This window comes from Ochotona curzoniae, unplaced genomic scaffold (assembly GCF_017591425.1).
Source record: "Ochotona curzoniae isolate NIBS_2020 unplaced genomic scaffold, NIBS_Ocur_1.0 scaffold_2656, whole genome shotgun sequence".
Classification (NCBI taxonomy): Eukaryota; Metazoa; Chordata; class Mammalia; order Lagomorpha; family Ochotonidae; genus Ochotona; species Ochotona curzoniae.
The window spans coordinates 491,089-517,291 of record NW_024467098.1 but is presented as its reverse complement, the minus strand read 5'-3'; the positions used below and the strand labels follow the sequence as shown (position 1 = coordinate 517,291).

Sequence of the window (26,203 nt, the reverse complement as noted above, 5' to 3'; positions counted from 1 at the left end):
TGGGTTCCCATTCCCATTGGTGAGCATTAGAATCAGAATTGGGGCAGACACGGCTAGACAGAGGGTAGCATCCACCAGCTTGTGTGTGAGTGGGATAGTGTGCTGGTGTGATTGAACCAGGCTTCAATGCTCATTGACATGTATGAGAACTGAATGGGAAGTGTGATAAGCTGGACTAGTCTGCTTTACAACTAGAAAGCTTAGGAACCAAGTTAGGTGGCAGTACTTGTGGTGTTATTTCAGATTACTCCAACTGGTCTGCAGCTCCCACTGGTGTACATGAAGGCCAGGTGGGTGGTGGGCTGGATTAAGCTGGGCTGCTACACCTACTGGCTTGAATAAAAGAACTCCCTTCGAATGAACATAAGGAAAATCTTTAAAAGTGCATGTGAAAAAATAACCTGAGACAGAGAGGAATGACAATTAAATTCACAGCAGAACTCTCACAGAAAATTCTACAGGCCAAAAGAGAATGGAGCAACATATTCCAGATTCCAAAATCAAAACATTGTCAGGACAGAATAATATATCCGGAAAAGTATTCCTTTGTAAATTGATAGGACCAAATATTCACCCATTCATATTGACCCTGATTGTCATGGCTTATACTCATCAATCAAACATCATAGATTAATGGAGTGGATTTAAAAACAAAGCCCATCTATTTGTTGCCTACAGGAGACACATTTCACCAACAAATATCAGCAGGAAGTGTAATGCATGGATTTTAATTCTTTCTTTATTTGTTTCATCTCTTCAGAATACTTTTTTGGATGAAACCTTCAATGACTCACAGATCATATAGTAGCATAATTTTTTCAAGAAAATTCTTGATTTTCATTTATTCAGTGACACATTCATCATTCGGTCATATGCCATTTAAGTTTATGGTCTTGTTAATTTTTTTCTCTCTCTCTTTTTCTTTTTTAATTTGCCTTTTTAGTGAAATGTATGTATAGTAACTGTATAATGGAGACTATCATACCCAGCTGTGAGGATACAATGCAGTATGCATCTGTTCTTCCAGACAAAGATGTACTCCCAATGAAAATGTTTACTACATCTTGTCAATGGGATGTTGGACTCTCTGCCATTATCCATGTCCACAATGATAGAGATATGACTGTATGAAGAACTACACTATAGTCATGTCATTGAGGGAGGTGGGAGGTGGGAAGAACTACACTATAGTCATGTCACAGAGGTGAGAGGGTATTGGGGATAAGGCAAATCCCAGGGCCTTTGTAAACCTATCATGATATGATAGCAATAAAAAGTAAAATAAAAAATAGTCTTTCTGGAATCTTGAGGAGGCTTCACACACAGTGCACATGAGCTTTTGTTTCTCTCTGAATCAGTATGATAGATTCCCATTTAAATGGCAAGTATGAATTAGAAGAATTTATAAATAAATTGGCATATTCAATGGATATTTACTGGAAATTAATAAACATGAACCATATAGAATACAACTGACATTACTGAGCAAACTAATTTATTCAAGTCTATTTTAGAGTTATTGACAAACTAGTAAGAATAGTTATTGAGTGTTCAGCTTAGGCATACGATGAGAAGACTACAAGAAGAGGGAGAGATGATCAAAAACAACCAGAGTCTGAGTCTACATATCTGGAACTAATTTACTCAACTCCTCTGTGTTACACAATAGACAGAACTCTGCAACACAGATGGATCAAATTGTCCATTATCTGTTAATCCTTCCTTTTTTACCACAGGTCGGTTACAACATTATTTCCAACTATTATTAACAAAAAACATCGAGGTCTCTGGTGTTTTGTGTACAGCTTCCATGAAGAACAAAGGCAAAGTCCACATGATAATCAAGCTTCGTGTACAGTCCCATCTCTTGACACGACCTTTAGAATAATGGGCTTCTCAGGCTGGAGGAGTACTTGTGGGGCTAGTTTAAGTGGGATCTGAAATGGTGAAGTAAGCATGCTGAGAAGCAAGAAATTAGGCACCAGTGACAGCATCAATAGCAACAGCAATAACAATACTGAAAAATGTAAACATCATCCTTAACATATGGTTAACACATCTCGAAATGTTACATGAAGTTAAGTGTTCTGTGTTGAAATTTACTCTTGAATGGGTGATGCACATTTTAAGTGTATGAATAGTTCCCAAATTATGGAGAAGTCAATTCCAATTAGTGATGCAAAGGAAAATATATGCTTTTTGTTTCTTACTTTCCCTTTTGCCTTCAAACGTACTGTAAATGGCAAATAAGAAAACTCTGAAGTTCTGAAGAGCTTTCATGAACCCTCTCATCTTCATTATCAGTTTGCCTTTTATTCAGTGTGAGGAAGCATCCTATGATTCTCCTCTCAGTAAGGAGAAGTACAAGCAAATCCTCATATACTTGAGGAAGTGCCAGGATGAAGATGACTGGAAGCCAGCCAAGGAGGAAATATCCCACACCAAGTGTGACAGAGATCTGCTTTTTCTCAGGGATTACTCCATTTCTTCAAACACCTTTAAACTTACAGGCTAATTTTCAATTGGTGGCCAATTCTATTCTCCTAGGTTTCTCTGCAGATATCATGCTAAGGAGATGAATATTAAATTCAAGTTAATCGCTAGAAATAAGCTTCCCCGAGCCTTCTCTTGTACGAATCAGTGAAACAGTCATGTAAACTTCTCCCATGACAAGTTCAGGAAAAGATGAAAAAAGGTGAACACTGGGCAGGTCCTGACAACCACTGGAACTGAGATTACTTATCAGTCATTCCACACAAGTATATATCTGCTCGAGTATTGTTACTCCATTTTCATGGTATTAACAGTTCACATTTGAAGGTGAAATCAAGAGGGGTATAAACACAAACATGCTGGGAAAGGAAATAGAAGCACTAAATCAAAAATGATTATGCAAAGGACAATATTTACTTAATGGTTACAAAAATATGTACTTCAGAGCATCAAAATATATCTATTAACTTGCCGTCTAAGGCATCAGCAAATTCACAGAATAGTTCTCATCTATCTTTGTCATCACATTGGAGTTCTGAAACAAGCCCTTGAGAAGTGATCATAATAATCAATATAATGAGCAATTGAAATTCATGGATTCTGTAATACAGATTCTCATGTTATTGGACATGGAGGTAGAAGAACCTATTTTATAATATAAACATAACATGCAATCATATTTAAATATGAAATGCAATCATGTACTTTCATAGAAGACGTACACAGGTTTCAAAGTAATTTCAAATCCAAGTCAAATCATTCCTTAAACAATTTTTTGCATGCTCTCTGTGGGATGAGTCCCACAAAAATACTATTGAAGGTTTATTCAAGGACAAAAGTCACACTCAAGAGTGTAGATTTGTGGAGTCATTCAGAGATGTAGGAAAAATAAAATTAAGAAAAATGCTGCAATGACAAAATATTCTATTTTAACACTACAACATTCAGTTTTTTAAAAACTGCCAGAAAAAACATTCTCACTACATGAAGTACACTAACCTGGGTTTCCTTACAAGGCTTGAAGGAGAAGTTCTGCATTAATCTGACCAGAGCAAGTTTCATGCTCATGAGACCAAACCTCATACCAATGCAATTCCGAGGACCAGCTCCAAAGGGAAGGTATATATAAGGATTGATGTTGTCCTTGTTTTTTTTATTGAACCTGGTTCCACAACAGAAATGAAAACACATTAGCAATGCTTAAAAGCATCTATTTGGAGTTGTCAAATACGTCTTTCACATAATTTTGGATTGACTGTTGAAATCTTACTATTATTGAGCTTTAAGGGTTGTAAATTAGAGAATTTTCCAAATCCAATTACCCTAACCCTAGACGACTTTTCTTTCTTGTTGGTTAGATGATGCGAGTGCTGTTTAAAAAGACATTTAGCTTAATACTTTGAAATTACATTGAGGATGTTGATGAGTTCATATTCTGTAATACATATGGGAAGTAAGGATGATGGAGGGGAAAGCAGGTCCCTGCTTCAACTGACAACCCTATGGGCATATGTTAACTGAGGGAGAAGATGATGCCTCTTAGTATCTAAATAATTCTTCTCCTCATTTTCTCACTTCTCCACCCTGCTTCCTACCTGTCTTCCTCCTCATTCCCTTTGAGCTTTCCTTCAATTCACTCCTTCTCTTTCCAAATTCTCCATCAAATACTCTTTGTGATTCTCCCAAGCAGCACAGTACTTCTCCCCTACCATAATTAAGTGACATTACTGAGATGACATCTACTCTACTCTAATAGCATCAGTTATTAGAGTGTTAGTAAATGCTTTTATATCTCTTCAACAAGGCTATAAATTATTTGAATATTAAAGTTATTCACAAAATTTTTGGATAGTTTATGACATTAAGAAAATAATGTTTATACTGGCAAAATGATCATGAAATATAGTGCTTTGACTTTAAAATAGTGCTACAGCTTTGTAGAATATTCCTAAGTTTCTATAGGATGTTATTTTTTAAACATTTATTTATCATTTTTATTGGGATGTCAGATACACATATAGGAGGAGAGAGAGAGAGGAAGATTCCCCATCTACTGTTTCACTCTAAAATTGGACACAATTGCAACAGCTAAGTCAATCCAAACCTAGAAGCTGGAAAACTCCTCCAAGTATCCCACACTGGTGCAGGGTACTGACACCCTGTGTCATCCTCAATTGCCCTTTGAGGCCACAAGCAAGGAGCTGGACGGGAAGCAGGGCTGCCGGGTCACTAACCAGTCACTAACCGAAGCAAAACTGGAAAGAATATTTAAAAGGCTGTGTACCTAAATATGGTAGCAGTTACTAAAATCCAGTTAAATCTAAATATCACCAAAACTATGTGAGTTTTTATATGTATATACTGTCTATGTGTATCAGAAGAAGACAATATCCAGGATCACAACCAATACACAATCCACACACTTAAGTCACGAACGGAAAATGACACAGAACTTTCAGTGATCAAAATAGGTCTATGTGGCCCTGAGATATAAAGGCCAACTGGTTCAGGCAGGATCACCACAAAAACATCCTAGCAACTAGGACACCTTGTGTCTCCCTAATCTTAGGACCTGCTCCAACCGGAAGTGGGAGAAAGGTGGTACAGACAATAGTGTACTCTCTGCACAGTATCACAGGAGTTAGAGACTGGTGAGCCCGAACAACTCATTTTTTAAAAAAGTTTTATGGGGTTATGAAGTAGAAATCTGACATAAGAACCCAGTCCTTGAACTTGATGGATGGTGTAGCACAACCGACTGCAAACAAAGAGCAGTGTGCCAACTGCAATAAGTAAAACCTGATTATACACATATGGGTGAAAAAGCTTAGAAGCATGCCACAAGGAGAAGAATCTGCTAATGAGGCAGACAATGACCAAGACCAAAAAAAGAGACAAAGGTACAATGAATATCACTGAAGACTCCCCTGCATTGGAGAAAAACATTTTCCAAACTCAGAGTCCACTGAGGAAGACATTGAGAAAATGAGGCATACAGAAGTTGAAACGCTTGTGATCAAATGTCTTATCAACAATGAGAAGCATGTAAAGCAGGCATTCAATGAACATGCCATACTGGAAATGAATCAAATAAAAGTTAATGTGTCAAAAATGAAGAATACAGTGGAGCAAATCACAAGTGCAGTGGAGTCTCCAAAATAGAATGAAGGTGGCAGAAGAAGTTATCTCAAATTTAGAAGATATTTTCTGTTGCCAGGGGGAAAGAAACAAACAGCTGGATGCAGAGCTGTATCAGTAACAACAAGAAACAGAGCTTTGAATAATGGAAAGACACTATTAAAAGGCTAAGTTGAAGAATAATAAGAGTCCCAGAAGGTGCAAAAAGAGAAGGTGGGATTAAAGGTATATTCAATGAAATTATGAGGGAAAATATTGCTAATCTAGAGAAAGAATTGTGATACAACACCAAGGAAGGGCACAGAACTCACAACAGGATTGACCAAAAAGGATTTTCACCACAAAACTTGATAAACAAGCTCTATTCAATCTGACATAAGGAAAAAAAATCCTCACATGTGTGAGTAAAAAAAAAAAATCAACTGAAATATAATGGAATGCGTATTAAATTCACAAGAGACCTCTCACAGGAAACTCTACAGGCAAGAAGAGAATGGAATGATATATTCCAGATTCTCAAAGCAAAATATTGTCAGTAAAACTTTCCTTTGTCTTTGAAAATGAAATAAAATTCTTATACAATAAAGAAAAGTTAAGAGAATATGCCTCTAAACCTGCCTTAGATTAGTAGAGTGGATTAAAAAACAAAGCCCATTTATTTGTTGCCTACAGGAAACACATTTCACCTATAAAGATCAGCGAAATCTGTATCTCATTAATTTCGATTTTTTGTGTTTAGTTTCATCTGTACAAAACTTTTTTTCTGATTAAATTCTTCAATGAATCATAGATCATACAGTAGCATGATTTTCTTCAGGAAGGTTCTTGATTTCCTTTTTCATTTCTTCACCAACACATTATTCATTCAGTCACATGTTATTTGACTTCATGGCATTGCTGATTTCTTTTTTACTTCCTGTTGTTAGTTTTGCTTTCTGGCGGTTCACTTATGGGACATATAGTAACTGTGTAATGGAGACTATCATGTCTAGCAGCAAGCTATTCAACTTCATGGTATTTTGAATTTCCTTTGTGTTCTTCCTATTGTTGATTTTGTTTTGTTTTGTGATTTTTCATTTAAGAGGACATATGGTAACTGTGTAACAGAGACTGTCATATCTAATAGCATCTTTGTAAATTCATGTTGCAAATTTCTATTTTTCTTCCTGTTGTTGATTTTGTTTTGTAGCTTTTCATTAAGGGCATGTGTAGTAATTGTGTAATGGAGTCTATCATACCCAGATGTGAAGATACAATGCAGTATGCATCTCTACTTCCTGAAAAAGTTCAATTCTCCATGAAACTGTTTACTATGTCTTGGCAATGTGATGCTGGATTCTCTTCAATTGTCCATGCTTCAATAGTAGACATATGACTCTGTGTGAAGAACTATACTATAGTAATCACACAGGGAATTCAGTGAGGGGGCAGGCTTTGCAGAGGGGATAAGGGTAATCCTAAGGGCTTAGGGAACTGTTTCATACCATGATAATGATAAAAAGATGTAAAATTATGAAACTCATAAAATGATAATAAAAAGTAAAATTACAAAACTAGTGATTCTGCTATCACAAGTTCTTTGTTTACTCAAAGACTTAAGAGATATGCTTAAACCAGCTTGATTCAAGGTGGTTTCCTCTACCTTTCAGGGCGGAATTCATAAGGCTCTGTCCACAACTTCTGATCATAGTGAAGGGCATAGACCGGAATTGCCACAACTGTCCCTTTGGGAATGAATACTCCATTGATTTCAAAGTCTTTCTTACAGACTCTCTCAAATCTGCTAGCAATTGGATATAATCTGAGACTTTCATTCACCACCATATCCAGATATTCCATCTGCATGATGACATCATATGTGACAAGTGCCTGGGAAGAAAGAAACAGATTTGGAGAAAATGAGATTTGAAATTAAAACAGTTGTGCCCTTCATCCTGTTCAATAAGCAGTGCATTCAGATGTGGTAAGTAGTTGTGAACTAGGACATTTTAAGGACAAACCCCTAACCAGGGCCAGAAAACCTCAATGTGTCCTTATAATACTCATGCTGTCTCATGTGTATGAAAGAGATACATATCTGGCACACCATGGTTGCTTAGTGGCTAAAGAATTCACCTTGCACCCACCGGAATCTGATATGGATCTGGGATCTAAAGCAGTGGCCTCACTCTCATTATGTTCTCTGCATATGGTCTGGAAAAGCAGTCGAGGATGGCCCAAAACCTTGGGACCCTGAGCCCAGATGGGAGAGCCAGAAGAAGTTCCTGGCTCCTTGGTTTGTATTGGCTCAAATCTGTTTATTGCAACCATGTGGGGAGTGAACCATCAGATATAAGATTTTCCTCTCTGTCTCTCTTCTTATTTACATATATGGCTTTCCATAAAAAATATTGAAAAGTAGAGATGAACAGAGTAGAACACTGCGCTCAACAAAAATATGCAAAGTCAATATCACCTTTCAAAAAGAGGCTACAGCTTTGCCAACAAAATGGGATGTGAAAAGGAGAAAATCCCTTACACTATCTGGCTTCATCCTGATGCCACACTGGTCATTGTGGACATAAGCAGAGTGACCAGAAAATGCAAGATTTTTCTATCCCTCCTCTTTTTCTCTTTCTGTACATTTTTTACATATACTTTTTATTGCATTTAATTTTATAACAACGTTTTATGGGCTCTGATGTTCTCCCTTTCCCTCCCCTTGCCCTCCTCCCATGATGGATTGCTTCACCTTATTGCAGTATTACTGTTCAAATTTAGTCTTGTTTCTTTCAATGCAAGCATGTGCCAGTATCTGTACATTTGACTCTCAAAAGAAACAATAGAAAAAGAAAACTTTTATTTGAAAATATGGACATATTAAGCCCCCAATTTTTTTTTTAAGTCATGTAAATGTGGCAACAAATTCAGGTCAAGTGAGAGTTCTATACAGATAGGAAAGCACCTTTTCTCTGCATACTGTTTCTAGAACAGTTCCTCAGGCATAACTTCAGTCCTCAACTGCAAACTAGAAGGTGATCTTGGTGTTTATCTGGACGTAAACCAGGCACACCACACTAGATTCCATGCTTCTTTATAATCAACAGCTGACACGCTGGATCATCTCTTGTCTTCTTTAACACTGGTGTTGTGTTTGGAGAATGAGAATGGCAGGAAGAAGAGCAGAGTTTGCATCCCCATGCCCATCCAGACTAGCCCAGGTCAGCCTCATTCACACAAAAACTCAACCAGACGATCTCCAGCCAATGGAAGCAGAGCAAGTGACATCAGACTTGAGTAGCGAAGACTCCTACTATGTGCCACTGTGGATTCTTGTAAAATACACATAAGACCAAAGATCATTCTCACAGATGTCCTTGTTCAGTGAGTTGCAGCTTGAGCCTTTTTTCTCCATGTGTTTTTCTTTTTAGCTTATTCCTTTATTTGTCAATGAAGTATCCTCACCACACACTTTGCAAGCAGTCCCCTGAATGGTGATGTCAAGGCATTCTATCAAGACACTAACCCCTGCCCCACAGTTCACCCATCCCAAGTATCACTCACTCACGCACGCACTCACTCACTCACTCACACACTCACTCACCTTATTGGAAAAAGCTGAATCAACCTCCTGCTGCAGTTTCTGCTGGACATCAGAGTGAGTGGCCAATAAGTACATGATGAAAGAAAGAGCATTGCTAGTGCCCTCATAGCCAGCAGAAAGAAAGATGATTGACTGGGCTACAAGTTCTGTATCAGTCAGAGCTAAAAAGAGAGAAAAACGTTTTAAGTGAAGTAGATCAGTATAAGTCACATGGAAACAGATGTTATAGTACATACATTTAAGTTACTGCCTGCAAAGACAGCTTTGGATATGACTGCTGGATTCAAGTCCAGATTTCCAATTCCAATCCCACATTCTGTTAATAATTCTGAGAAGGAAAAATGATGGCTCCACTACTTGGACCCCTGACATGCTAAAAAGTTTTCAATGGATATCCACGCTCAAGGATTATTCCTGCTTTGGTGGCCATGTGTGGAATCAACCAGTAAAGGTAGAATACTCACTCTCCATTTCCTTCTGTAACACTTATTTTAAATAAATGAATTTTTAAAGAAACAAAATTATTACATTAAATTTCAAAATTCTTGTAGGAAAAAAAAATGTATAAGCACCCAGCACATTGGCTCAATTGGCTAGTGCTCTACCTTCCTTTACCAGCTTCACATATATATGCCAGTACATCTCCCAGCTGTTCCATTTCCCATCCAGCTAAGTGCTTACCGCCTGGAAGAGCAATAGAGAATAGTCAAAGCCAAGGGCCCATGCACCTGCATGAGGAAGAGGGGAAAAACTCTTGGCTCCCAGTTTCAGATTGGTTGAAGTAAACCATTGTGGCCAACTGAGAGTGAACCAGAAGAATGATGATATTTCTGCCTTTCCTTCACTCTGTAAATATGATCTGTATTGCCAATAGACCATTTGTTTTTTTAAAAGAAAATGTTATCCACACAGAGCCAGAAAAAAAAAAATGCTTGACTTATGACAGTCTATCACATGTCCTATTATTCTCTCTTCATCACAACATCCTCATCACCATCTCAGTTGGGTGATTTCAGGAGAAAGCTTCTCTGTCGCATATGCACAGTGCAACCGGTGCACCACTTGGATAATATAGAATAGCCTTTTCCTTGACAGAAATACATTGTATTCTACTTAAAATATGTGAAAACACAATATGGAAGTTCCTCAAATTCTGAAAATAGGTCTATGTATGACACAGCCATTCCTGCATCAGAGCTTCCTATACATTTTTGGTTACCTTTGTAGGAATCAACTTCTTTGGAATTCTGGGAGTTAATCATCACTTGCACTAAATCCACTCGGTGCTGAAAGATAATGGTCAAAGATAATGCAACCCTATGTCAGAAGTCCATCAGGAGCTCAGCACTTCAGCTGCTCTCTGAGGAGACCCCACTCAAACCCAGGGGTCTGACTGGAGTGGCCTGCGTCATCATCTCAATACCATGCCTAAAAACGATCATACAGGTACAGCCCCCAAACAAGGGACAAACAGAACATCCTCATGCAAATAACATTAGATTTACCTTTGTCTTGTCTTTGAGGCGATCTTCTTTAATCTTTTCAATGGAGGTTTTCAAAAAATCTATAACATCTCTGGGATACTTAGTGATATTCAATGCTTCATATACTGGGATGAGGAAAGGAAAGAGTGCTATAGGAAAAAGAAAAAAAAGAAATCCTAATGTAAAGCAAAATTTATGTGGCACAAATACAATTTCTGTATCAGAGGAGTAAAAGTCCTTGGGCTCTCAACAAGAAACCATTCCTTCAGCATTTTTCTTTACTTCCTGAGCAAACACTGAGTAATAATGACACAACCACACACAGAGGTCATTACAAGAATGGAACATCAATGGTCTTTCCTTCATTTTAGCAATCACAAAGGCACTGGACTGAAACTCACCAGAGAGAATGGCACCAGTGACTGCAAATGAAGAACAGGGTATTGAACACATTTCTTAAAATGAATTACTGACACATGGTGGAAAAGCTTAGACACCAGCCTAAGAGTAATCTAACCAGAAGTGCAATGACCATGAGCAAAAGAAAAGACAGGCACAATGAATATTACTAATGCCTCCCTCCCAAAGATGCAGAAACCCTTTTTCAGCCATAAAGTAAACTGAGGAATACATTGAGGAAATAGGGGCTAAAGAATGTTTAAAGCAGGCATTCCCTTGCTGAGATGGGAGAGGCAGTGGTAGGGGAGTGTGTTAGCTCATTGGATCCGAAGGATGTGGGCTTGGGGGTGCGTAGAAATAGTGGGGCATGTGTGGTCCTGAGAGCTCACATCTAAGCAGGTAAGCAAACCTGGGGAATTCCCCATGTGCTTGTTGTTGGGTGAGGTGAGGAGATGGGGAAGCAGAGCCCCAGGACAGCATGCTGTCCTGGTGTGCTGGTGGACTAGGCCTGGAGAATTTCAATAGGCCTGGCTCTTGGGTGCATGGAGGGTTAAAGCCATAGGTTTGCAAATTTACCAGGATATTGGACTCTGGTGGGAAGGCAGAGGTCTGGACCAGTAAACCAATGACTATGCTTGCAAAAGCTGGGCTCATGAACCCATGCACTGATGGACACAAGGATTGTGAATTCATTAGGAAAGGGGGTGTTGGGCTATAGGAAAGGGAAGTCAGCTCAGGGAGTGTTTTGCAAATAATTATTCCTGAGGAACTCCCATCAACCAGGCCACTGTGCTTGAGAGTAAACAAGCAATCTGAGAGCTGGTGGTATGGAAGGGAGATCTTAGAGAGCATTTATGCATCTGACCAATGTACTCCCAAATGGAAACCTTGAGTTAGACTTGTTAGTATGAAGCACTGCTGACCACCACAAAAGCACACAAAACACAAAAGCTAGGGGCATACCTGCAGGATTACGGCACAGTGTCTGACAGTGTGGGTCAGCATAGGGGACAAGTAATGTTAAGCTTGCCCATGATACTAACGAACACACAAGAGAACCAGGCCCGGGGTAGATTCTGTGGAGAATATATGGGCCCAATCCTATGGAATCACAAGTCTTACTGGATAGATTAAGGGTGGGGGTAGTGATGTGCTGAACTAGGCATGACCATGGAACCTGCTGACACTCACGGGTACTGGGGCTGGGACCAGACTGGGCAGATTCAGGCTGCAGCACCTGTATGTGCACCTTAAATCAGAGTATGGGACAGACTAGGCCAACATATGAACTGGCTCATACATAGGCTTGGTGAAAGGGCACGCTGTGAGGTATGGATCTACACCAATTGGCATATATAAGATCTATGTCTGGGATTAAGCCAGGTAAGGGAACTTTGGAAACTTCGCTGGTTGGCCATCGTGCCTTTAGTGAACTATGATTCAGTCCTGGGTAATGGACAGGCTTGATAACGTAATCACACTTACTGGCAAGTGTGTGTTGGTTTTGGAAGGGGGTGGAATGACAAAGCCAAGCAAACCTTAGCACACTAGCAAGTGCAGAAACCATGCTGAAGTGGAGATTATGCCAGGTTTGACTCTCATATTTAACAGTTGGTATGAGGCAGATAGGGGAGGAGCTGTAGCAAACTGGGGCCAAGTAACCACTGGCATGTGCATAAACTTTGGCTAAAAACAGGGCTGGTTGCGGATCTAAGGGGAAACACAAGCTGGGTGGTGTTCCAATTGATGAGTGTGAAGATGGAGGGGTCTATGATCTCCTCTAGACATGGTTGCAAAGTACCTTAGCATGGGTGTGAACTGGGAATGGAGTGTGACATACCAGGCTACAATCCAGCAGCTACCACCTATCATGTGAACCAAGGTGGGTGAAGAAAAGGCTGGGCTAGGTCTCCTATTCTGCTGAGCCATGTGTAAGCTGTGCCTGGGTGAGGACTAGGCTTTACCCAGTTGAAACACCCAACAATAAGAACCCAAATGTGTGAGGGCTGGTTAGGAAAGGACACTGTTCCTGCAGGGTCTGGATGTGGGTCATGGTGGGGGGATTTTAACCCACTAGTGTGTGAGAGACATGGCACTGTGATAGTTTCTGATGGAGGAGTTTGGGAAACTGCTCTGTTGGTATATAGTCACTGCAGGTGAGTGCAAGAACCAAGGCAGGTAACAGCCCAGATCATGCCAGGTTACAGTACCCACCGGCAAAAGTTTGGCTCACGTCTGGGACAAGCCAGGGTGGCTAGTTCATATCACCCACAGGCCAATCTGAGCACCACAATACAGTGTATGTTGGGTAGACCTGAGCCACAATACCAACCAGTTCAGATTAGGTCCAGGACTGGGGGCTCCCTGGGCCTGGGTAGGCTCTAGCCTACTCCATTGAGAGATGGAACTGGAGATAAGCATGGCTGAGCCAGGCTAGAGCACCCACCGGCAAATGCCAATGGGATGGGTCCATGCTAGATTGGGATGAAGCACCCAACCAGCACACATGAGACACAGAGGGAAGAGGTGTAAGCACAGTTGGAGAACACTTATTAGCCTGCATATGAACTGGTTTAGGGGAAAGCCAGGCTTGGCTAGCTATATCCACTTATACATGCTTAAGCCAGAGTGGTTGCAGGTTGGTTGGGCTTTTCTGTAGAATCAGCTGTTAGGTGCTGGAAACATGGGTGAATTCTGTCAAGCTAAACTGCAAAACCACTTGAAGAATTGAAGATGTGGGAGTGGGGGCAAAAGGGAAACATTGAGAACCTCCCTTCTGGGTAGCACTCCCACCGAAGGGCATGTAAAACAGGACTGGTGCAAGCATGGCTAGACAGAGAATGGAAACCACCAGCATGTGTGTCGGCTGCATAGTGGGCTGGTTTGATTGATTCGGGCTTCAGGGCCAATTGGTATGTATGAGAGCTGAACAGGGTGTGGGATAAACTGGTCCATTGCCTATGTATACTGGCAAGCAAGGGCGTCAGGTCAGGGGGCAGGCCTGCTGTGCATGTTGGGTGTTGCTTTGACTACGTTGTAGCTCTGCTGCTTTACACAAAGGATGAATGTGTAGTGGGCAGGATCAGGTTGGGCTGAAACACCCATTGGTTTGCATAGGAAATGAGGCTGGAGAAAGAACTGACTCAGCATTTGCAATCACCAATTTGCATGTGGGGTGATTTGGGAGATGGATTGTTCCTGACCCTGTATTGGCAAGCAAACCCAAGAATCAGGTCCAAAATCACCTCAGATGCTGCTGCTTTGGGGATCCCCACACATGACTGCTACACTCAGAACTCCACACATTGGGAGAATTGTAGGATCCATGGTCTGAACATGGAGGGCATGTGTCAGAGCTGGGTTTCTTCAGTTGATTAGATGAAACATAAACAGCATATCCAGGTACACATGGAGAATATGGCAGTGTATTGGAGTCTTCAGAGGGTACCTGGTACCACAAAATAAAATGGAGGACAGAAGCAAATTGATCAACTACCCTAGCCAAGTGTTGGAAGCGAATATCTGGGGAAACTTTAATTCATTGTTAACCAGTGAGCTCTGAGGGGATTTCACTGTGCTTGAAGTGGCAAGATTGGCAGTAATTCAAAACTACTGAGCTATCAAAACCACTTAAACAGAGCATGCCTTATATCATGGATTCTGGGATGGCAATGTGTCCATCTCCCATTCCAGGGAACAGAGGTAGTTGAGGGGATGGGTGTGGCTTTTCCCCCTTTACCCAGAAAAAGAAGCAAAAGTGAGATTTTGAAACTAATGAGCTCATTCACATTCCTCTAGCCCTTAACCATTTCACCATAATCAATAACATACTAATATTCAAAAATAAAATTTGCAAAAATACCTTTAAAGACTTGTTATAAAACTTCTTAAAAACAATGAGAAACACACACAGGAGTCTATGGAATTTAAAGAACGTATCACACAGCATATAGCAACACTGAAATAAAATCAAGTAAATAATTACAAATAAAAGGCACAATGGAGCAAATTAAAAATTAATTGGCACCCTCAAAGAAGAAAGAAATCTCAGAATTGGAAGGCATTATTTTCAAAAATGGGAGAAAAACTGCAAGTCTGGAAGATGAATCAAGCTAACAAAGCCATTTAAGAATTAAGGGACAGTATTGAAAGCCAAATATAAGAATTATGGGAGTTTCAAAAGAGACAGAAAAAGAAGCTGGGCTTTAAAAATGTGCGCAGTAAAATAAGTAATAAAAACTTCCCCAATTTGGGGGAAGAATTGGGGAAAATAGAAAATTGGGGGCAGAGAACTCCCAATAAGTTTTACCAATGAAATCCTTGCTATGACATGATAATCAAGATCACTTCAGCTAAATAAAAACAAGGAAGATACCCTTAAAAGTGCACTTGAAGACAATCAGGTAATTTATTGAGAATTGAGTGGCATGTTACGTATAATAAAATAAAATCATTGTCAGACCAAAATGAAATTTCCCAATAAAGCTTTCCTTTGTCTTTGTAAATGATTTTAAAAATTTTCACATAAAAAAAAACTCAAAGAATTTTCTCTTCAGAATTGCACCACAAATGAGTCTTAAAGATATTCTCTTGACAATGAAGAAGAATTACACCCAAAAAAGCAAAGATAGAAGTGGAGAATGCTCCATTAAAAGGACAACAGAAGACTAAATGAAGAACAACACATTGCTAAAATATTAGGACCAAATTATTACCTATTCATATTAACTCTGAATGCAGATGGATTAAATTCATCAATCAAGTGTTATAGATTAGAGGACTAGATAAAAAAAAATCTATCTGCTGCCTACAGGAGACACATCTCACCAACAAAAATATGCAGATTCTTAAAGTAAAAGAATGTAAAAACATATTCAAAGCTAATCAAAAGTAAAAAGCAAGTTGGTATTGTCATTCTTATATCAGATAATACAGACTTTGACATGAAAAACTTTTAAAACATTGAAGAAGAACACCTCATATTGATCAAAGAATCCAATCCTCTGGAAGAGATCAACTAATTTGTTTCCCAAGACCTTTTCCTTTTCATCTCTAAATTTACTTGGTTTTCTCTCTTGCATTTCTTTATAGCCTGAGTAAAACATTGTTTTGCTCAACTTCTTTAAATAATGGCTTGTTCATGAGAACCAGGACTGCAGGCAAGCCTGCCATGACATGTATTGGTACCCACTGGGAAGAGTGTAGGATAAATAGTGGAGTCAATTGGGATGAATTCAGCTACAATGTCCAATCATGTGAATGAGAGCTAAAGGGGAGGGATGACAGACTGGACCAATCTTCTGAATATGGAAGCTTTGGGAGGGGGTACCTCTGACTGGACTGTAGTTCCCAAAGCTGTACATGATGGCAGATTATGTGGACGACAGTGTTAGGGTGGGATGCAGCATCTATACTTTTATGTAAGCAATGGGGCTAAAGATAATCATGCTGGTGTAAGGACACTTTTATTTTTTATATTTTGACAATCTTTACTTAGTTAATTAGGCTAAAAAGGTTCAAGGGCTATAGGAAAGTGGGTAGGACTATTGTTTCCATATTGTTTTTTTTTCATTTTTAAAGGGGGATATTAAGGGAGAAGGCCCACCCAATTTCCCACCCTCCCCAGGTCCTGCATGTAGGGCATCTTCCAAGAGTCTTGCTCAAGTGGTTTTGATAGTTTACAAATTATGAATCACTGCCAATCTTGCCAGTCCAAGTAGTATGAGGTCTTTGAAGAATCCACTGATTGACATACTCCATCGTAGAGTGTCTGTTAGCCCCGTATTTCGCTGCCAACATATTGCTGAGATAGTTGATTGACCTGTTCTGTCTTCTCTCTTTTCTTGGTTAGAGTTCTAAGTCCAGCATTTTGATTGGGGAGATCTCCAAAGAAACTTTGTCTGAGGTGTTCTCAAACAACATTCTTGTATGTACCAGTAAGTACAGGGCCCAGCACAGTCCATCACCCCGATCAGCTGGTGGTTGCAATTGCTGGGTTGATTCTGTTTTCAGCCCTGATTCCACTGGAACCAATGGATGTTGCAGTCCAGCTTGGTGCTGCCCAGCACATACTCGGCCCTGGCATAAACCAGAGGGAGCTGTAGCCTAGTTGAAGCAACCCACAATAACCCCCACCAGGCCTGCCTCCTACCATGGTTTGACAGTTTGTGTAGCAGTAGAAGGACACTTTTAAATAGAGAAATATTAGCCAGGGTCAAGCAGAGAGTGCACTTTCAAGAAAAAAAAAAAAAACAGCAACAACAGAGGGAATCATGGAGACTGAGGGATACAGAAAACTAGCGAAGACAATGGTGTGGTGCCTCAGTGAACAAATACACCAGTGACATTAAGCAAATGGCTAGCTGAACTGCATCAGGAGCTGGAACTCCACCAGAAACCATGCGCAAAGGTTAGTTGATTGAAAACTCAGGAAGTGAACCTAGACAAAGAATTGCCCAATCTGCTGTCATTTTTGCTTTGACCAAGAGCAGAAACAGAGCATCAGATTCCAAACAGGTGGTGGGGGAACAGGGCAGATATCAGAGCTTATCCCCACTAGAGTCCAATTGGGTGCCATCTTGTGTAGGGAGAAAATAGATATAGGACAGAACTGCACATGAGCTAAGTTGAAAGTGAACTCATTTCTGGCTCAGCGAACTACAACAATGTAGCATGCTTCAACTTTCTCCCAAAATAGGTCCAGGTAGCATGCAGACCTAATGGCCAGCTGATCAAGAACTCCATAAGTTTCACATGAGGTGTCATTTTGTACAATGTTACAAAGGCTTTGAAACTGTAGAGAGAACAGTGAGCTTCACATACACCATAATCCTGAGAACTATGTGACTGAAAATGGGAGAAACATTGTACAGAAAACAGTGTAAAAATAGTACATCATCACAGGAGATAGAGAGTAGTGAGCCAGAAGCTGGGGTACACAAACCGTGGTGGAAGTGTAACACAAGAGCACATATCTGAAACTTGCTGAAGGGAGTGGTATAGGCGACCGTAAGCAAAGAACTGCATACCACCCACAACAAGTAAAATCAAACTGCAGACCTGTGTGGGACACAGCGTGGAAACATGCCTCAAGGAGAAGAATCTAATAGCCAGAAGTACAGTGACAAAGAGCAAAAGCAGAGATAAAAGTACAATGAATATGACTGAAGCGTCTCCTGCAGAGGAGCAATAGCCTTGGCCAACCTCAGAATTAACTGAGGCATACATGGAAATAATGGGTGAGTCAGAGTTCAAAATATTTGTTATAAACCTTAACAACAAGAAGCATAGAAAGTAGGAGTTCTAAGAATTTAAGGAATGTGTTACAAGAAAATAGCAGCAATGACTCAAATGAAAGCTGATATATCAGAAATGAAGAATTTCTGATTTTCAATGGTGCAAATGAAAAGTAAAATGGAGAATCTCCAAAATGGAATGAAGAAAGCAGAAGAAAGAATCTCAGAATTGCAAGATATTTTCTCTCACCAAGGGGAAGCAAACAAAAATTTGGATGCAGAGCTGCATTAAGCTGAAAAAAAGTATTCAAGAACTGAAAAACTCTATTCAATTGAAAATATAGTCTTATGAGCGTCTCAGGAGATACAAAAAGAGAAACTGGATTTAAAATTGTTTTTAAAGAAATAGTAAAGGAAACTTTTCCTAACTTGAAGAAAGAATTGAAAAACAGCATCCAGGAGGGGCAGAGAACTCGAAAACGGTTGACAAAAACTTATATTCACCATGACACATAATAATCAAGCTCTCTTCAACCAAACATAATGATACAATCCTTAAAGGTAAACCTGAAGAAAAGAATCAGTTGACATACAGAGGGATGGCAATTAAATTCATAGCTGATCACTCACAGGAAACTCTATAGACCAGAAGAGAATGGAACAACATAGTCCAGATTTTAAAAGCAAGGACTTGTCAGCCCAGGATGATGTTCCCAGCAAAGTTTTCCTTTGCATATAAAAATGGAATAAAACTCTTCCAAAATAAAGAAAAGTTAAAAGAATATTCCTCTTCTAAACCTGCCTTACAAATGATATTTAAAGGTGTTCTCTTGACAGAGAAGAGGAATGGCATATACCAATACCAAAGACAAATGTGACGATCAATGCAATAAAATAAGAGCAGAAGTTTAAATCATGGAACAAACCATTCCTCAAATGACAGGGCCAAATTGCCACCCACTTATTTTAACTGTGCATGTAAATGTTTTAACTCATGAATTAGATGTCTTGGAGGAGCAGACTGGATTAACAATGAGAAACCCATCTCTTTGTTAATTACAGGACATATATCTCATGAACAAAGATCAGTGGAAATTAGATCCCATGGACTTTATTTTTTTATTTTTACTTTTTCAAAACACGTTCTTTTTCTCATTAAATTCTCCCCTAACTCTGGTCATATATCAGTATCATTTTTTTTTTAAATTGTGCTTGATTTCCTTTTTTATTTCTTGAGCAAATGCTAGTCATTCAATATCATGTTATTTAACTTCATGGTATTTTTAATTTCTTCATTTCATCCTGTTGTTGACTTTATTTTGTGGTTTTTTTTTAAGGGATTGCACAGTAACTGTGTAATGAAGACTGTCATATCCAGTGACAGGTTATTATCTTCATGGAACTGTAACAATCTTTTTTTCTTCCTGTTGTTGGCTTTCTTCTGTGGCTTATATTTTTTAAGATTTATTTTTATTACTATATTTTTTTTTATTGGAAACGCGGATATACAGAGAGGAGAGACAGAGAGGAAGATCTTCCGTTTGATGATTCACTTCCCAAGTGAGCACAACGGGACGATACTATGCTGATCCGAAGCCAGGAGCCTGTTTCGGGTCTCCCACACGGGTGCAGGGTCCCAAAGCTTTGGGCCGTCCTCGACTGCCTTCCCGGGCCACGGGCAGGGAGCTGGAAGGGAAGTGGGGCTGCCAGGATAGAACCGGTGCCCATATGGGATCCCAGGCGTGCAAGGCGAGGACCTTAACCACTGCACCACCGCACCGAGCCCTGTTTTATGGCTTTTTAAAAACTTCTTTATTCTTGAAAATCTTTACATTGTTAATTAGGGCACAAGGGTTCAAAGGTTACAGGAACATGAATAAAGATATTATTTCCATTTCTCTCTCACTCTCTTTCTCTCCCTCTCCCTCTCTCTCTCTTTAAATCTGGGGTAAAGGTGGAGATAAAGGGAACAGCCCCAACCAGCCTCGCTTTGAACCAAGGCCCGGAATGTGGACCATGCTCTGAGGGTCTTACTTAAGTGGCGTTGATAATTCAACAGTTATGAATTGATGCCATTCTTGCCATTCCAATTATGATGAAGTCGCTGTAGAATCCACTGGCTGGCATAGTCCACCTTAAAGTCTCCATTTGCACAGTTTTTCACTGTCATTATATAGCTGGGATAGTTAATTTATTCTGTCCTCTGTTGTGGTACCATGTATCCTCTGCAGGTTCTGATAAACTGCCATATCCTCCATGCACCTGATTCTGCTGTTCACTGCTTTGTCTAAGCCACTGAGGAGGCTCAGATCCTGCATTTGCAATCCATGGCACACCATGGAACCTGCACTTCTCTTCATGGTTAGGGTTCTGAGTCCAGTGGTTCAACTGGGGAGATCCCCAAAGAAATTTTGTCAGAGGTGATCCTAGACCATGTTCTTGTGTGTACTTGCAAGTGCAAGTGCAGCACAGTCCATCACCCCAATCAGATGGTAGTTGCGGTTGCTGGGTTGGTTCAGTTTCTGGCCCTGTCTTCTAAAAGAACCAATGGGTGTTTGCATTGCAGCTTGATTCTGCCCACTTCACATTTGGTGATCACATAAACCAGTGGGAGCCACAGCATTGTCAGATCAACCCACAATAATCCCTACCATGCCCACCCTGCCCTAGTTTCCCAGGCTTGCCATTATTTACAGCAGACTAGTCCAGTCTTTCACACATCCCATTCAGCTCTCATATGTGTCATCAGGCATTAAAGCCCAGTATATCCTATGCAGCTCCACCATCCAGCCCACACACATGTTGGTGGGTGCCATTGTGTCTAGCCATCGCTGCCCAAGTCCTGGTTTTCATGTTCTGCAGTGGGAGTGGTAACCCAAGAGGGAGGTGCCCACTCTTTCTTTCATATTCCACTGCCACACTTGGCTCATGCACTTTCCAGATAGTTTTGTAGTTTAACCTTACAGATTAGTCTGCATTGCCAGCATCTGCTATCTGATGCTGCGGGGGAATATTTTGGGTCCCTGCTGTTGTGGTTTTTAGCTTAAGGGATTTATACTGACTGTGGAGTGGAGACTGACAAGTTCAAATGTGAGGATGTGGTTCAGTATGCGTCTCTACGTCTAGATCAAGGATGGACTCCCAGTAAAAATGTTGGATACTACTTGACAATGGGATGCTGAACACTAGAATTGTCATGTCCACAATGATGGATTTATGACAGTCTATGAGGAACAATGTTGTTGTAATGATATGGAAAAACTCATTGGCTGGGAGTGGGATTAAAGAATGGTCTAGGGAAAAGCCCAGGGCTGACTGAACTGTATTGTAAACTGATAATAAACAACAACAACAACAACAACAACAAAAACAAATAATTAAGTTAAAAAATCAATGAGGCTTGAGATAGATCTGACCTAGCAATTTCAATTACCAGTGTGAACATAGGTAACCTATGTGTTACCTGTGTTAATCATAGATAACATAGGTGAACCAAGGTGACATTGGTGAAAGAAAAACTTGTACCCTGTAAAGGTGGGTATACACAAAAGAGTTAGGTCAAATATAAAAGATTGCTATGAGGATCCCCAAACAATACTGCTGAACTCATAATTCCAACCACGGAGAGCAGCAGGATCAGTGGACTGTCAGTGGAGTGCATGTGTCCCAATTGGGCCTCCCAAGTGGCTTTGACAGTGCTGTGGACAGCATACCCAAAAGCACATGGTAGACATGTCAGACATTTGGAGCCTGCAGAGGACACCTGGTACCACAGCGGTGGAAAGAGAGTAGTCAAATTGGTCAACCACTACAGTGAAGCATGACAACACATTTCTGAGCCAACGGAGACCTAGAAGTGGACTGTGTCAACAACTGGGGCTTGGAAAAATATCCTCATCTTTGCATCAGTGAGATCAAAATCATTTTTTAACCATTGAAACTACTTGAGCAGAACCCTTGTGGCATGCTCCATATCAAGGATGTTACAATGACAGCAGGTGCCATGCTCTATTCCTTGGGTCCTGAGACGGTTTGCTCGCTGAGTGTGGCTTCTCTCCTTACAGTCCCCTTCCCCATAAACAGGAAGAAGGAGAAGAAAATGTGAATACAATGGTTTGACCCATTTTGCCCTGATACTAAACCTTTTCTACTTGAATCAACTTATAAACATCATTAAAAGTATGTTAAAAAATAAAAACTACTCTTTCCTGATGCAATTTATAGTCTTTTAGTTTCAATTCATTTTGATGTGATTTTCTTTATCATTTCCAAATCCCTGTTCATTTTCCTGTTTTAATAATCTTTGAGCTGCTTTATCAGATCACTCATTTGAGATATTTTGATTCTTTTGTAAGCATCTCTTGTTATAAATGTCCCTTTCAATACTGTTTTGGCCACATTTCATGAGTTACAATATTTTTGCTTTTATTTTATTTCTAAAGATTTTTTTCCTATAAGTTTGTTCAGTGACACATAGGTCATACAGTAGCATAATTTTCTTCCAGAAAACTTTTACTTCCTTTTTCATTTCATCAGTTTCACATTTGTCATTCAGCAGCATGTTATTTAACTTCATGACTTCATGGTGTAAATTCACCCCTTTTCATATATGACTGCTTTTGCTTTATGGCTTTTCATTAAGGACATGTATAATGACTATGTCATAGACTCTTTCATAAACAGTGTGAAGATAAAATGGTTCGTTCAACTCTACTTTCAAATCACAGATGAACTTCCAATAAAACTGTAAAAAAAAAAAAAATCTTGACAATAGGATGATGGACTCTTTGCCATTGTCCATAACTACAATGTCAAGATACACTTAAACAACAGAATGATGGACTGTTTATGATGGACTATATTGTTAAAATACTATAGGGAATATTAATGAAGGGAAGGTAATTTAGGAGGCAGCAGAGGAAAATCCAGAATTAATGGAACTGTATCGTAAACTAATAACATTACCTTTTTAAAAAAATATATATTTGGGGGCCTGGCGCGGTGGCGCAAGTGGTTAAAGGTCCTCGCCTTGCATGCCCAGGATCCCATATGGGCGCCGGTTCTAATCCCGGCAGCCCCGCTTCCCTTCCAGCTCCCTGCCTGTGGCCTGGGAAGGCAGTCAAGGACAGCCCAAAGCTTTGGGACCCTGCACCCGTGTGGGAGACCCGCAAGAGGCTCCTGGCTTCGGATCGGCATAGCATCGGCCGTTGCACTCACTTGGGGAGTGAATCATCGGACGGAAGATCTTCCTCTCTGTCTCTCCTCTCTGTATATCCGCCTTTCCAATGAAAAAATAATAAAAAAATTCTTTAAAAAAAAAAAAATATATATATATATATTTGGAAGAATATATACTTCCACATGCATACTATGGAACTAATATTACTCTGATAATAATATTAGATATCAGGTCCTGGGCAGTGGCAACCTGAGCAATAATCTATCTGCAGATGAAATGACTCAATCAGGGCAAGGCACAATAGCCTAGTGGCTAACATCCTTGCCTTCCATAAGGCAGGATCCCATTTGGGCACCAGTTCATGTTCTTGCTGCTCCTTCACCCATCCTTGCTTGTGACCTGGGAAGCCAGTGGAGGTGGGCCAATGCCTTGGGACCCTATTCCTGTATGGAAATCCAGGAAAGAAGCTCCTAGCTCCTGGCTTTGCCTTAGCTCAGGTCCCGTTGTTATGGCCAATTGGGTAGTAGACCAATGCATAGACAATATTACTGTCTGTCTCTCCTCCTCTCTGTAAACCTCACTTTTCAAAAATACATGAATTTATGCAATGACCAGAAAAGGATGTTGACTACTGGCTTCAGATTAGCTCAACTCCAAATGTTACAGCTATTTGAGGAAGGAATCAACAGATGGAAAATCACTCTCAGAATTCCCAGTTTCAACAAATGGAAAGCTATAACACCACAGCAAGTAGTATAGGACCATCAGTATAGACAGAGATCAAAATAAAAGAAACAGACACCAGAAGTAATCCTTATTTCCTTTGTCGCACTGAATAACGCGAATGATTTATTTCCATGTAAGGGAGAGGCCTATTTAGTTCAACAATTAGTGCTGCTACAATTGGACAATCACAGTCAAAAAAGAAAAGAGAGTCTTTTTTATCATTCTGTTCAAAGCTAACTCAAGGACTGGCACTATGTTGTGAGAAATTAAGTGTCTTTCTGCATCAGAGACATTCCATACGGGTGCTGTTCAAGTCCTGGCTGCACAAATTCCCATCCAGGTTCCTGCCTATGTAGCCTGGAAATGTAGCAGAAGATGAGAGAAGTTCTAAGGCCCTTGCTTTGAGTAAAGACCTTCATGAATCTCCTAACTCCTGGATTTGGTCTTGCCCTGTCCCAAAAACTTGAGGAAATCTGCAATATAAACAATATCAGAGATGAAACTTTGGCTCTCAATCTCTCGCTGTCATCTCTCCACACAACAATAATCACCATCATATTAATTCTGCTTTTCAAATTATATATATATATGCAATATTATATATTGTAATATGTATATTCAATACATAATATATAAACTGTTTTAGAAACCCAAAATGCATCAACTTAAAATGCAGCAGATATAATGCTGTACGATTCTAGCAGAAAGCCAAGAGGTTTGAGGTCATGACTTCAGATTTGGCAATGGATTCCTAGACTTGATAATCAAATCACAAGCAATAAAAGGAAAATACACAAATCATACATTATCACACATTAATCATTTGCACTTACACAGCAACTATTTAGAGTAAAAGATGCCCACAGACCTAAACTCTCAGCCATTGTCCATACCTGCAATATCAGGGTACATTTAAATAGCAGAATGTTGGACTTATGACTGATTATTACTAACTGTACTATTGCCATAATATAGGGGAACTCACAGGGGTGGGAATTTACAGAGGAGTTAAGGGAAATCCAAGAGCCTATGGAATTGTATCATAAGATGAAAAAGCTATTTAGAAACTATTAATAGTGGAACAAACAAAAAATGATTTATCCTTGCACAGAAACTGTGTAGAGTGCTGAAAGATACTACCAGAACAGGAGAAAATCTTACAAACCATTTACCTGTAAAGAGACTTTTCTCTACAATATAAGGAATCCTTTCAATTCAATAACACAGGAAAAAATAATTTAACTGAATGGCACTGGAACTTGAATATACAGTTCTCGAAAGAAAGCATGACAATGGTGAATGATGGCTATGTAATTATCAACTTAGGATGAACATTAAAACCAGCATGGGTTATGACCTGTATCCAATAGAAAGGCTATATGATGAAAATGCAAGAGTCAAACACTGGCAAGAAAGAGAAAGAGTTCATCCTTACATACTCCAGGTAAGAAAGCAAAATCATCCAGGTATTACTGAAAAACACTTGAAAGTTATTGAATTAGCTAAACATAGAATTATTGCCACTAATTCTACTACTACATATATATTCAAATGTTTGAAATGGATGTTAAAACAAAAAATTAAAATAAATAATGACCACACTTTTCAAGCCAAAGCAATAACAATTCAAATGTCCAAAAAACAGTGAATCCCTTGATAGACAAAAGATTGAAAGTTACATAACGGAACCTTACTTGCTGCCTAACAATGATTGAAATAAACCAATCACAAGGGAACCTGTGTGGAATAATTCCATTTGAATACAGTTTAAGAAATATTAAATCTATGGAGATAAAAGATGAGTGCTACAGGGGGAAAGGAGTGATGAGAGAAGGAACAGAATTACTGAAGTGACAAAAATGTTCTAGAGTTGCCAACAACGGTGGCTTAACTATATATTTAAAATAAGTATTTTATTGCTTATTAATAATATGTAAGACATATTTTAAAAAGTTGAATAAATAGT

The 26,203-nt window shown here is 39.5% G+C and overlaps 1 protein-coding gene across 3 annotated transcripts in view; it reads right to left on the bottom strand.

Annotated features, from left to right (window-relative positions):
- Window positions 1-1,841: 1,841 nt before the first annotated feature.
- The window catches only part of LOC121171444 (cytochrome P450 3A6-like), a 40,971-nt gene continuing 16,609 nt past the window's right edge, over window positions 1,842-26,203 (bottom strand). For all 3 annotated transcript variants that reach the window (XM_041003145.1, XM_041003146.1, XM_041003147.1), the window contains exons 8-13: window positions 10,720-10,847; window positions 10,434-10,500; window positions 9,215-9,375; window positions 7,274-7,500; window positions 3,493-3,655; window positions 1,842-1,937 (exon numbers count right to left, since the gene is read on the bottom strand). In XM_041003145.1, coding sequence (XP_040859079.1) covers window positions 1,842-1,937; window positions 3,493-3,655; window positions 7,274-7,500; window positions 9,215-9,375; window positions 10,434-10,500; window positions 10,720-10,847 — 842 coding nt within the window. The remainder of the gene's footprint in view (window positions 1,938-3,492; window positions 3,656-7,273; window positions 7,501-9,214; window positions 9,376-10,433; window positions 10,501-10,719; window positions 10,848-26,203) is intronic.